A 13761-nucleotide genomic window follows, 5' to 3' on the forward strand; every position below is an offset into this window, starting at 1 on the left:
CGATGGTGGCTCTGTCTTCTCCAGCATCTACAATCTTGTCTTCTTCTAAGAGGAGTGGTGACGGCTGCTTGAGTCTCACAATTAGAAGGTGGAAAAATAATTAGGGTTGGGCCAAATGGGCCAAATGAGCCAAGTTTTATTTTATCTTTTGATTTGATTAAGGGCCTTTTACTTCACTATTTTTTTTAGAAAGTAACTTCTCTTTATTATTAATTCAGATAATATTTTAAGTAATAAAAAATTTAATATAAGACCTTAAATATTTTGTTTTCTTAATTTTTTTATTTTGTTTACTTCACTATGAACTTTTAATTATTAAAAATGTTTAATGCATGAATTTAGAGTTATTTTTTGTTTTTTTAGCTTTTATATATATATTAATTATTAATTATTTAATATATATATATTAATATTAAAATAGCGGTTATCCCGCTCTGCGTCATCCCGCTATCCCAGTTTTAGGGTCGACCGCTCTGTTCCGCTATTCGGGATTGACTACTATGACATTAACACTAGGTCAACTCGTTACACACATGATGCCTATGTTATTATAAAACACTTACATGTCATTCAAAGTAAAGAATAGATAGATGAAAATATTTCTCCCCCTACAAATCATCTAGATTCAAATGTTAAACTTACAACAAACTTAAATGATAATGATAGAGAAAGACATGAAGAAGTGAACATTCTTGATGATAGCTCATTCGACACGATGTTGAAGGTGATTTTGATACAAATCTTGATCTTATGACAAATGTTCGATCGCCATTTGACACAGAGCCTACTACTACTAATGAATAAGATAATGATTATTTTGTCATTCTTATTTTGTAGTATACATGTTGTAAAAAAATAATTTAACATGTCTTATTTATCTTATAAGGCAAATTGAAATGCCATTTTGGAATTCAATACCAACACAAACATTGATTGATCACACCCTAATCAAGAGACATGGTTTACTAGTTTAGATATCCCTAATTCATAACACGAGACAAATTCTATGTTGGATTGAAATTTCATATTAAGACTAGTGTGCACAAATAATATGCATAGTTTATTTAATACTTCTTTTAAAATTACTTAATTATAAATTTTTAATTAGAGAAATGAAAATGAAAATCGATAAAAATATATTACTCCACTTAAATTCAATTTTCTAGACACAGCAAAAGTTGCACATTTGAGATTGTAGTTTTTACTTTTCCTTTTCCTTTTCCTGTAATGAAAAAGAATCAATAAATTATAATATTAATGATTTTTCAATCCCATATTAAAATGTAAACATCTCTTTGTATTTCATTTCATAGCAAAACAAAATTCATAATTTGTTAAGATCACCACCACTACTAATGTCTAAATAAAGAAACATGCCTAAGCCAAATTCAAGCCATCATGTTGAGATACAAACATGACCAAAGAAAACAATCAATTCCTACAATTTTAGTCTTCATCCATGCCTGCAGGTTGCTCTCTCCTTGGACCACCAGCTGGTTTTGACATAATAATCTGAAAAATTATATTAAGAATCAGTTTCCATAAATTTATGCTGAGAAAAATAGACAAAAATTTGCATCCAATTTCACATAAGCTGTAAATGCAATTGTCAAAACCATCAATGGCATACGTCTCATAGGTTCAGTCATTTATTCCCTAACCGTTGCACATGAGAAACCAAAAGGTTTCATATCCTTGGAATAAGGACAATATTTCACTTCCATAATTCCATTACATTCTTTCCACCACTTAAACATGAGATGAGACAAGGTAGTTTAATACTGCTAGTGTAAAATCCTCTACACTAATGTATCAAATTAACCGTGGAAAAGTATTGTGTGCTCATGATGTATAATGCAGTCTATGCACTGGAAAATTATCTTTCATTTAGCTATGGATAAATTTCTTCACAAACAATTGTACAAAATGTAAATAAGAGGAATTTAGGTAAAATGAATCAAACTTCTCCCTTAAGTTAAAATCAACTTAAGTACCTCAATCTACGGAAAACTACTTAAGATGTTGAGGTACATAAGTTAATTTTAACTTGTCAGAGATGTTTGATTCATTTTACTTTTGTTAGAATAGCTTGCTAAGGAAGCAGCTTCTTATTTTTTAATCTCTTCTATTTCTGATGCTGATGTGATGGCTTAGGCTCTTAGTCTTTTCAGTCTATATTTGTGTATTTGTAACTCTCAATATTCAAGTGCTTTATCAGTCCATTCTACTTTGTTTTTCCTACAGGTTTGTAGAGATCTATGAAGCACCGTTACTTCAATTTGCTTCACGTATCCGTATCCGATACATATCTGCGATACTTTTGAATATTTCACCAATACGTGTCAATGAAGTATCCTAGCCTTAAAAAATATTATGAAAATTTTATTCAATTCCGATACTCTCAGATACTTCACCGATACTTATTGGTGATACGTATCAATAAAGTATTCAAATTTTTAAAAAATTATGAAATATCCATTACAGCTAAATAAGATATATAAACATATTTAATATAGAAACATAGAAATATTGGTTCTTTATGAACTGTAAATGAAAATTGTCTTCTATATAGATAATTTTAAGAAAGGAATGAAATTGGTAATATTATTTCTATTTGTAAATAATAAAAAGTAATTTATGATGAAATGATTTATAATTTATTTATTTTTAGTAATGTACAATAAGTATGTTTTTAATTTAGATTTGCAAAATAGCAATTATATATTTAATGTTTATGAATTTTGATCAAAATTACAAGTATACAATTCTTACATTGTTTGAACATTGATATATATGATGACATGTATCTTACAAGTATCGTATCCTATATATTTTAAAATAATCATATCACCGTATCGGATACGTGTGTATCCGATACGCGTATCGTATCGGTGCATATTGATATAGGTAGAGATGTTTATCCAAACTACGCCTTAATATTTCAACCTTCAGGTCTACACAAACAGCTGTTACCAAAATGTTTTTCCTATCCATCAGTACATAAATTGAATTAAAATTATGAGCTGTTAGAAAGGGTTGAGCTTTTAGGAAGAGATGAGAAAAATGGCAAGAAAAATATGCTTTGGCGATGTTCATTGAAATACAAGGAACCTGAGGAAAAGATTCTCCTTCCTAAGTTTTCCCTTTCTACGACAGAGCAAATGCTCAGTTTCTCAAATCACAACAAAACAGAAAGCTCACTTTTCTACCCTCTCCAACTATTTAAGCCAATTCCCTAACTTTACAACTTTAACTGTCATACCATTCTAACTAACTCAACTTTTCTCTGGCCCCATTATGTGCACACAGGAATATCCCACTGCAAAGTCAACATCATTGTTTCTAGACATTTATGTCTATATTTTAAAGAAATTGTGAACCCTCGTGCACTTTGAAGTGCCAAAGCAACAATGGCTCCATTCTAGATTATTAGATCCCGTGTCAGAATATGGCATATACATCATGTACCCATACTCTTCAATATAGTTGCTAATTTACAAAAGCTGCATATTATTAACATTACTCTTAACTGCAGGTTGCAATTTTCCTAAGTTTCTCCCTGAAAATAAATGGAACAAAATACAGCAAGAAAGGGGGAAAAGTCCACATCATCAATACAGCTTGCCCACTGTTAGTTGGATATTCCTTCAAAAATATATTTATTAACTATTAAAAAAAATCGGGTTTCTAAGCTTGTTTCCTAAAGAAAAATGTGCTTTGGAGGTACCTATTAAGGTGGCAATATGGAATTGACTAGGAACAATTATTTAAATGATTACCTGGTCCACCCGTAGTACAGTGCATGCAGCATCCGCGGCATACTTAAGAGCAAAGAACCTGAAAAGAAAAAACAATAAGATGAAACTAGTCTATCAGGCAATATGAAGATAAATTCCAATTCAACATAGTATCTCCAATCTTAGCAGTTGAAAGAATGCATTAGCTCCATAACTTTTATATGACAAGGCTTTTTAGAGAAATCTACACTACAATAAAGAAAAGCCAGTTCATTATTTGCTCAAACTATGGGGTTGCCACTATATAAAACATGTTTGTGTTAGAACAAAGCTTACTTAGTCACATGGAGATCCCAAATGCTCAAGGTTGAGACATCCTTACAAACACCTTCTTCCAAATCAATGCCAACTTTGGCATTTCCAGATGCATGTTCTGCATATAAAGAAGATATGATCTCCATTGCATTTAGCCCAGCATTCTCAGCCAAAGTTCTAGGAATCATTTCAAAACTTTCAGCAAATTTTGCTATAGCATACTGATCCAACCTGCAGAGTCATTGCAAACATTTAGTCCATCAGATTCTTGTGTCAAATACCAAATAAGTATTAAACAAAGTAGACATAGCATTGACATAACCCAATAAACTACATCAGACAGGTGATCAAAAAAGAGCCACATCTTTGAAACAGAGAAAGAGATATCCAGGATGATAATGAGTATAATAAGTTTATACATTAGGCATACCAGTGAATAATACCAAAGGGCCAAAAGCCAATGAAGAAGTAAGAGAAAGAAAAAGTATATGCATTGCAACTTTATCAAGTGACCAGAGGAATATGACTTGAAAATAAAACTGGGAGATGTTTCAAAGTTTAAATATATAGGTTAAATACAACAAAAGAATGGGGAAATTAATGAGAACGTGACACACAAAATGCATGCGGGATAGCTAAAATTGAGAAAGGCATCAAGGACCTACCAAGTTCAAAGGAAAACTTTATCATACTTCTATATGCCTGATTAGACTATATGGTATCGTTGGGCTTAGCAGAAATTAGAATGTTGAGATGAATGAGTAGTATGTATGTGCAAAGTTCAGTTTTTCAAAAGTTTTTTCAGAAAACCAAACCGAGCCAGACTGGACCATTTTCAAAATGGCTCAATTCAATCTAGTTTGATTATCCACTTTCTAAAAGCAGTTTGGTTAACCAAACTATTTATACAATGTGGTTTGGTTCAATGTTGTCAAACAACGGTTATAACACCGATATAACAGTACAGCGGGGCGGTTTTGGTTCTCGTCACCATTCGACATCCACAATATGGCATTTTGTGATGCTGCCCACCATTTCTGCCGTGGCGGGCGCCATGGCCGTTTTGTCCCATTATGTTATGAAGGTGATGGTAGGCGTAATGGGTCTAGGGTTTTTGGGGCCAATTTTGGGCTTTGACCCAGGCCCAATTTGAGTATCCTAATGGTTTTGGTGTTCGAGAGTGAGAACAGAGTCTCGACAACCACCCACCCAAATGCACTTCTATGACCTTCAATCCATCTCCAATGATGTTCCTTTGTCATCGCCCACCACTCGCCGCTCACCTTTTTGACCGGCGACCTGAACCGCAGTGGTCCAACACTCCGACAAGCAACCATGATGCGCGAACAGGACTTACAGAAGTTGAAACCGCCCCTGATCACCTTCGTTCACCGTCGTTCACCACTCCTTGGTCACCTTTCTGACCGGCGACCTAAACCGTGATGGCCCAACACTCGAGCGAGCAACTCTGACGATCATAGCCAAACTTAAAAACTGAACCGTTATTTTTTTTTTCAGTTTTAATCCTCCTTCCTTTGGTTTTCCCTACTCCTTTGAGTCCTTTCTTAATGAGTTTGTTGTTGCATCTACAACAATTTTTTTTAATCCTAATCTACCAATTGGGTCAATTTAAATTCCTATTTTGTTCTAAATTCTAAACTAACATTGAGTTCCTATTTTATTATTGTTCTTATTCTTATTTTTAGGACAATGTCTAGAAATCCTACTCAAAGTCAAACATCCTCAAACTCTGTAAAGAGGACAGATATAGGATGAAAACATTGTCATCCTACCAAAGAGAATGATACCAATGAAATTGTTGTAATTATTGTCAAAAAATCATGAAATGGGGAATTACAAGAGGAAAACATCTAATGGGATAGAAGGGAAATGTTGCAGCTTGTCAAAGTTGTCCCAAGGAAGTTAGACATGAGTTGTGAGCACTTGAAAAAAATAAGAAGATGAAAGAGAGTGAGGCATGCCAAAGAGTAGTGGAAGACGTGACTCTTGATAGTGAAGATTATACATCGGAGGGAGATTTTAGAGAACTAGAAGTTGAAACACTTGGTGCCAATAAAAGGAAGAAGCTTGCTATGAAGAAGGGTCCCATTGATCTTTTTTGTAAATGGACGGAAACTACAATTGTAAGAAACAAGGATAAATTGAAGCAAATAAATATAAGGGAGACTTGTGACAAGGAAGCTATAGCAAGGATCCACCAATTTATAGCCCGATTTTGGTATCAAGCTGGATGATCTTTTAACATGGTCAAATTGGAGAGCTTCCATGACATGGTAGCAGCTATTGGATCTTTTGGACCACATTTGCGACCTCCAACTTATCATAAGATAAGAGTTCCACTTCTCCAAAAGGAGGTAGAGTATACTAATAATTTGATGAAGAGTCAAAAATAACAATGGGCTAGTTTTGGATGTTCTATTATGTCAGATGCTTTGACGAATAATAAGCAAAGATGCATAATTAATTTTTTGGTGAGCTCTTCTGTAGGGACAATGTTCATCAAATCTGTTGATGGGTCTAATTTTGTGAAAACCGAAGAAAATTTATTTGAGTTACTTGACTCTATTGTAGAGGAGATTGGAGAGGAAAAAGTTGTCCAAGTCATCATAGACAACGGAAGTAACTATGTTCTTGCTGGCAAGATGTTAGAGGAAAAAAGACCCAAAATTTATTGAACTCCATGTGCAGCACATTGCATAGATTTAATATTGGAGGACATTGGAAAGCTTTCCAATATTAAGAAGACAATTCAACGGGCAATCTCTCTTGTTGGCTTTATTTATAGCCATTCAAGCACTTTAAGTTTGTTAAGATTTTATACAAACAAAAGGTAGCTAGTGAGGCATGCAGTGACTTGATTTGCAACCTCTTTTCTTTCCTTGGAAAGGATCCACCAAGAAAAATCAAATTTAAGAAAGATGTTTGTTTCAGATGAGTGGAATTCAAACATGTCGTCAATATACGATTCATCGACCCCCAATTTACAACAACTAGCTATAAAGATATTGGGTTTGACTTGTTCATCTGGTTGTGAACGTAATTGGAGTGTCTTTGAGAAAGTAATTAATTTGCTTTTTAAGAGGTCAATAATTAATTCCAAATTTTCTTATAATGTTTTCTTAATTATTTAACTTAATGTTACAAATTCATACAAAGAGGAGGAATAGGCTTGTGCATAAAAAATTACATAACTTGGTCTATGTCAAGTATAATCAAGCACTCAAACAAAGATACAATCTTAAGGATGAAGTTGATCCCATTAGCCTTCATGATATTGATGAATGTAATGAATGGCTTGTTGAAGAGATGGATGGGGATGACGATGATGAAGAAGCTCAAGATGAGAGGGTTTTTGATGGAGATGATCCACTTACTTGGGGATATGTTTATAGGGCTTCAGGGGTTGGAGAGCCTATAATGTATACTAGGTGTAGAAGGAAGCAACCTCCATGTGGGGAAGGAGCATCATCTCAAAATGTTTCTAAAAGGGGCAAAGGAGGGCCTTCAACTAGGAAAGGAAAAATGGTTCAAGTTGTTGAAGAAGATTCAGAAGACATTAGTGAGGAGTTAGAGGAAGAATTGCCAAATATTAATTTTGACAATTCAGAAGAAGTTGAAGGCTATGCCACTTTGGCTTTCAATGAGGAAAATGATTACATTGAGGAAGAGGAGAATTGTGAGGATGAGGAGGATGATGAAAATTATATTAGCAAAATGTGTCTTGCACTCTTGTTGTCTTTCTACTCTTTTGTTGTGTTTTAATTTAATCAATTTCAATTAATGAATTATGAATTTCTGGTATTGTTGTTATGATATTTAAACTATTTTAGTTGATACTTAGTTGTTCTCAATTTATTTTTACTGCTTGTTATTTATTTTTTTTGCTTTTTTTTGTGTATATATATATATTGTTTTTTTGTCCATTATGACATCCGCCATAGACCGCCATAAGTTTATAAAGGATTTTTGGCTCACCGCCATATACAGTTATCCGTTATCGATAACCTTAGTTTCGTTCGGGTTTTTTCCCTCAAAAATCAGTTTTCTAATTCGGTACAATATAGTTCTAGATCAGTCTAGTTTCAGTTTTTGCATATCTTTGAAGTGTGGCCTCACCAAAATAGGAGAAGACACAAAAATAATTGTACCAAGAAGATATTGGTGAACACCAATTGAAGAAAAGATGACACTGGCAGTTAAGGTGGTTTGGATACAAAAAAGTCAACTAGAAGTATCATCAAGAATTAAAGATTGCATGGTTTTAGTCATGTTAAAAGCCGGTGAAGGAGACCAAAGACATTGGAGGAAGTTATTAAGAGGGATCTGATGGTGAATAAGCCTTATTGAAGATTTGGATTATAACTGAGCCAAATGACATCATGTGATTCATGTAGTCAACCTCCTCTAGTAAGATGTGGCTTTTTTTTTTGAGGTGTACTTCTATAAACATCTTGATACGTAATTATGCTCATGCTTCATACTCCACAAACGGAAATATGTAAACATATAATTGGAAACAATATGACAACCATATGCCAAAATCATACAAAAAAAAACCTTTCCTGTAATTAAAAAATATATAAATAATGTGAAAAAGGCATGTGTCTGAAAAAAACACAGTAATGCATCCCCAAGAATGTAAACCACTGTCTTTTACAGTGAAAAGGAAAATAAAAAGTACCCTGTCTCCTTGAAGGAAAAATCTTTCACCCTTTTAGCTAACTCAATTTCAGTCGCTGCAGCTCCAGGTACAATACGGCTATCCCTGCACATGGCCTAAAGAATAATTGCTTAGAAAAAGACTAACCAGTATTTCAAATAAAAAATAGCTAAAACATGAAATTGTTTTTAAAAATAAAATTCCTTCAAAACTGCAATCCAAAATCCTTATGTTTGCAGGCCAAATTTTCACAAGATTGATGGAAGGAAACATCAGAAAATTACCTTTTCAAGATCATTGGAAATTACAAAACATTGGAAAATACCTTGTAAGTGTTCACTCCATCATCAACTGCTCTTTCAAGATCATCTAGTATACTATCAGTACTTCCTCGTAAAACAACAGTGGCCACAGAATTTCCACCCTCTTCATTTTTCACAATGATCACCTGCATATCATTTCATCATCAAAAAAAAAAAAACAAAGGAAATTGCATACCATAATTGGAAATGAGAAGAACAAAAAGAAGGGGGAATAATCTAATATATAAATGACAGATGGAACCAATAAAATGACAGAACCCAAACAATCGGCTTTAACATACCCTAACACCACCAATTTCCTCAACTGAAACAGAATCTACATATCCAAGATCATCTGGATTTGGTTGGCCAAGTTTCAGCTATTTCAGGAAAACAAAATGGGTTAGACAGAAAGTAGAAAACCTCTTTATGAAGAGGAACAATCAAAAGCACAAACCATAGCAACAGAACCAGTTGTCCGGCAAAATCGACGTAGTTCAAACTTTGAGCTGATTTTGAGAACCATAAGTCTACAAGCAGGAATTTTGAAATTAGAAAACAATCTATACGTGTACACTTGTAACATTCATATTAATTCAACAGAAAGAGACAATTAAACCATCAAACATGGATAAAGACTTCACATACTTGTAACGCTCACAAAAATGCAAAGCCATCTCGCCTACTGATCCTCCACTGACAATCACTTTGGCACCAGAATCTGCTACTGCTTTGATGAGCTCCTCAACTTTAGCCTCTTCAGTTTTTGAATAATTTTCTAGCTATATAAATCAAATGAAGATAACAATTCCAATTAGCAAAAGCATCAAATAATTTAAGAAAACAAAACATGGGAATATTTTGGTCCATCAAATCTCAAGGCTCCACTAGTACTTCAGGTAATAAATAAAGTCATTGCCTAATATAGCAAGAAATAGTTGAAAATCAAAATAAGTAGTCCTAAAAGTTATTGCCAAATTGTTCTACAAGTTTAAATTTACATGTCTAAAATTGTTTCCACTTTCCAACCAAAAGCTCTAGTAATAAATCACTTCAATAAAGCTCAGCATGAAAGAAATAGATGAGGTCATAAATAAAGGCACAATTTGAGAAATCCCATGCTAGTATGCATTAAAGAACTAAGGCTTGCTAGACCTCAAGCTGAAGAATCTAACTGATGCTATATACACATTACATAAAAATATTGCACTAAAAACATGATTATAGCTTAGCATTATAAATACATAGCAGATTTGGTCATACAGCTGAAAAAGCATCCTGAGTTCTTACTCAACTTGAATTAACAATTGATCAACAGTGTTACAAATGACAGATGGTGGAGGCCAAAATTTTTCCATATAAACACAGCATTGCAGCCAATGGTAGCACCATAGCGGGCCTCCCTTCACAAATTGCCTATGGCAGTTGGCAAAACTTGCCAGGCCATTCTTCTATAGCAGTAATGGTGCCACCATGTAATAACAATGTTGACCAAGCATTATAGACCTGTTAGGTTAGGCTATAACATATTTTGAGTTTTAACAATTAGCAAAACATGTAGAAACATAAAGCATATACATGCGCAAATGAACTTAGAAACTCCATCAACAATGTCACCTTACAAAATCTACAACACAACTATGACATGGCCCAAAATAATATCTTATTAGAGCCATCCCAATTTTCAGTGGGAGTAAACATAAAACTATGTGAGGAGAAACAATGCCACAAGTTTACAATTGGCATTACTGCATTAGGATTTAGCACAGTACCCAACCACAATCCACTTTCAACCTTCTTATTTGGGAGACGAAATAGATCTCCAGTTTATACCAGCAAACACAAATAGGCTCCACCACTCAAACAATAAAAAACTACATAAAACAAAAGGTAGAAGGTAGTAATCAAATTCAGAACTCTAGACATTTTGATATTACCTGTTCAGCTGTATGTATGAGGACAGTCCCTTTAGTTTCAGTTGCAGACGTATCAACACCACCAGCAAACACAGCAACCTTGAATAAAACAGACAAAAGACTTCAGTACTTTGAAACAGTTCACAGTGGTAAAGAATCTCATTCTTAACAAAAATATTATATAGTAGACTCTCCAATAAATGAATAAAACCAAAAATATTCCAACACATAGAAAGCTCACCTTCGCCTTTTCTGCTTGCTTTATAGTTCCAATAGCATCACTTTTCAAAACCATTCCTCGAACTACTGTACTGTTATGCAGGCCCCCTCCCAAGAGCTTTGCAACACGGACATTGTCTACGTTAAAGTTTGCAGGGTTTTTGGGACACACTTGGATGCATGCCTATATTTTCCAAACATAGGTCAGAATGTAAACAGTGTGCTACCAAAGCATTTTATCAAGTAAAATGGGTAAATTAGGATATACTCACATCGGTAACAAGTGAGCATATGCTATCTTCTTGACCAAATTGCTTGCTAGCAACAGCTGCTTTCATTCGAGAAACAACTTGCTCCTTATCGCGAACATCCATATTCTCTGAACCATCCTCAACCAGTTCATCCAATATTTGAACAGTCTGAAACAAGGCAAAAAATTAGAGGGGAGAGAGAGGGGCAGTACGACATTTAAAGAATAAAGACAAATCACTAAGACTAAGGCTCTCGTCAACAATGGAAAAACCTTGTTGATTGCTTTAGTGTATCCACTGATGATCTCACTAGGATGCAAACCCATCCTAATAAGTTCCTCTGCACCCTGCAGGAGCTCCCCAGCAAATGAAATAGTTAAATTAGCTCCATCCCCAATTTCCTCTTGTTGCGCCTTCCCAGCCAAAACCAAAACCTTGGCAGCAGGATGCTGAACTTCAAGTTCATTCACAATAGTAGCAGCATCATTCGTGACAAAAAGCTTGTCCAAGTGATTTATAACCATCTTATTCATGCCTGAAGCAGATCAAACAAAACTTTTAGAAACAAGACCACCACCGCATTCTAAATCTATCCAAACAAACAAAAACTTCCACATAACCCAAATTGGCAGATTCTCTCTGTAGACGAAAAACAAAGACAAAAGCTACTTATTCACAATCTCCCTTAAATTTTCAAGCACATCACATTTACTCTAGCACTTGATTACGTGAAAAACCTATATCAACATATGATGCAAACGAACACATACCCGCATTATAAAAATCCAAACTTTTGGAATCTGAAGATGCAACATTACTTGCGATGAACAAAACAGAGTGGAAATGAGAAAGGGTAGGTGTGATTGTTACCATTGGGTCCAAGGGAAGTTCGAGTGATAGTGGAAAGTTGTTTGCAGGCGTCGATGTTCTTGAGAACCGCTTCATCGAGACCTGTAAGGTGTTTGTGCCCTTCCTTGAGCATGGATTGAATCCCATAGGGTTGAATGTTGAAACCCATCTTCTTGCTATCTTAAAAAACCCTAGACCATAAAACTCTCGAAATGGCAAGTTCTCGTTATGATTTCGTGATGAATAGCACGATTCTGGGCAAAGAGGGTCTCACTGTGTCGTTGCTTCTCCAAGGGCCGTCGAATGAGTTTCGCGGTCAAAATCGTGAAAAATGAGCAATTCAGACCGCACTATGGTTGTGTTTTTTTTTGTGGGTTTTATTTGGTGTGCACAACCCTAATTCCAAACAACTAGTGAAAGTGAGTTGGCCATAATAAAAGAATAAAATTAAGAAAATTTGTGGTTATCTTTAAAATAGTGAGATAGTTATACTAATTAATTAAAAAGTAAAAATGTATTTCAACACATTAATTAAAGGATAAATGAATTAAAAAAATATAATGTTATAGATATAAAATAATTATAAAACATAGTAAATAAAACTATGCTTAAATATTTTTTTTTATTGTTATATCTCTTTTACGCTTTTAGTCCTCAAAAAAATTTTGCTTAACTTTTAATTCTCATTATATTTTTTATTTTCCTTTTGCTCTTCACCATTAAATATTCACTATTAACTGATGATATGTCAACTAATTTGACACATCAATATGTAAAATGTGTCCACACTTTTTAATTATTATACTGGATGTTAACCGACTAAACCGAACACGCACCTAAATCGACTCGACCAACCACGCAGAACACGGCCGAGCCGGTCGACTAGGTTAACCCGTAGTCGGCCTGGTCGGCCAGCAAGTTCCGAGCACACGAGATTATGGAATTAAGTCAAGTCAATTAAGGAGAAATTAATTTACTTAATGTATCGGTTTAACCCCCTAATTTTTCGAGGCCTAGTCCCTAATCACGACCCAACAACAACCACTATAAATAGGCCCTCAACGAGGTACGTAACTAACTTTCAACTACCGCATTTAATACGCCGAGCACTTACTTGAGCGTTGGAGTGTCTTTGCAGGCACCCCCCCACTTTGGACTACATAGAGCGGAACGAGAAGACCTAGACCAAGGATCAGACTCGCAACAATTCGGATAAGCAAAGTGTGTATCCTAATTCATGAACAATTATGTTAACATATTCTATTTTATTAATTTGATTATTACATTTTTATTAATTAAATTTTAAATAATTTGAACAGTCAATGAATTAAAAAAAATGTTTCAATTAGAAAGGAGGAGGGTGATAGTCAAATTGGGCTTCAACTAGGGTTAAAATGGCATAAACATATGTTCTATCTGTAATACGCGATTGAGGTTGATAAGCGAGTGAGGAGAACCATTGTTGCTCTTCACGGAGGCAAAGACACGCGT

The 13761-nt window shown here is 34.4% G+C and overlaps 1 protein-coding gene across 1 annotated transcript; it reads right to left on the bottom strand.

The window, feature by feature from the left end:
- Positions 1-1276: 1276 nt before the first annotated feature.
- Positions 1277-12649, bottom strand: LOC109793025 (T-complex protein 1 subunit theta). Its single transcript, XM_083070923.1, has 13 exons — positions 12292-12649; positions 11694-11956; positions 11443-11589; positions 11193-11354; positions 10973-11050; positions 9684-9817; positions 9493-9565; positions 9338-9415; positions 9059-9181; positions 8755-8849; positions 4074-4283; positions 3780-3837; positions 1277-1512 (listed from the first exon to the last, which is right to left on the bottom strand). Exons 1-13 carry the CDS (start codon positions 12437-12439, stop codon positions 1447-1449), a joined length of 1635 nt encoding a protein of 544 aa, XP_082927049.1. The 5' UTR covers positions 12440-12649; the 3' UTR covers positions 1277-1446.
- Positions 12650-13761: the final 1112 nt, after the last annotated feature.

This window comes from Cajanus cajan, chromosome 3 (genome assembly GCF_000230855.2).
Source record: "Cajanus cajan strain Asha chromosome 3, NIPB_CcT2T_4, whole genome shotgun sequence".
Taxonomy (NCBI): Eukaryota; Viridiplantae; Streptophyta; class Magnoliopsida; order Fabales; family Fabaceae; genus Cajanus; species Cajanus cajan.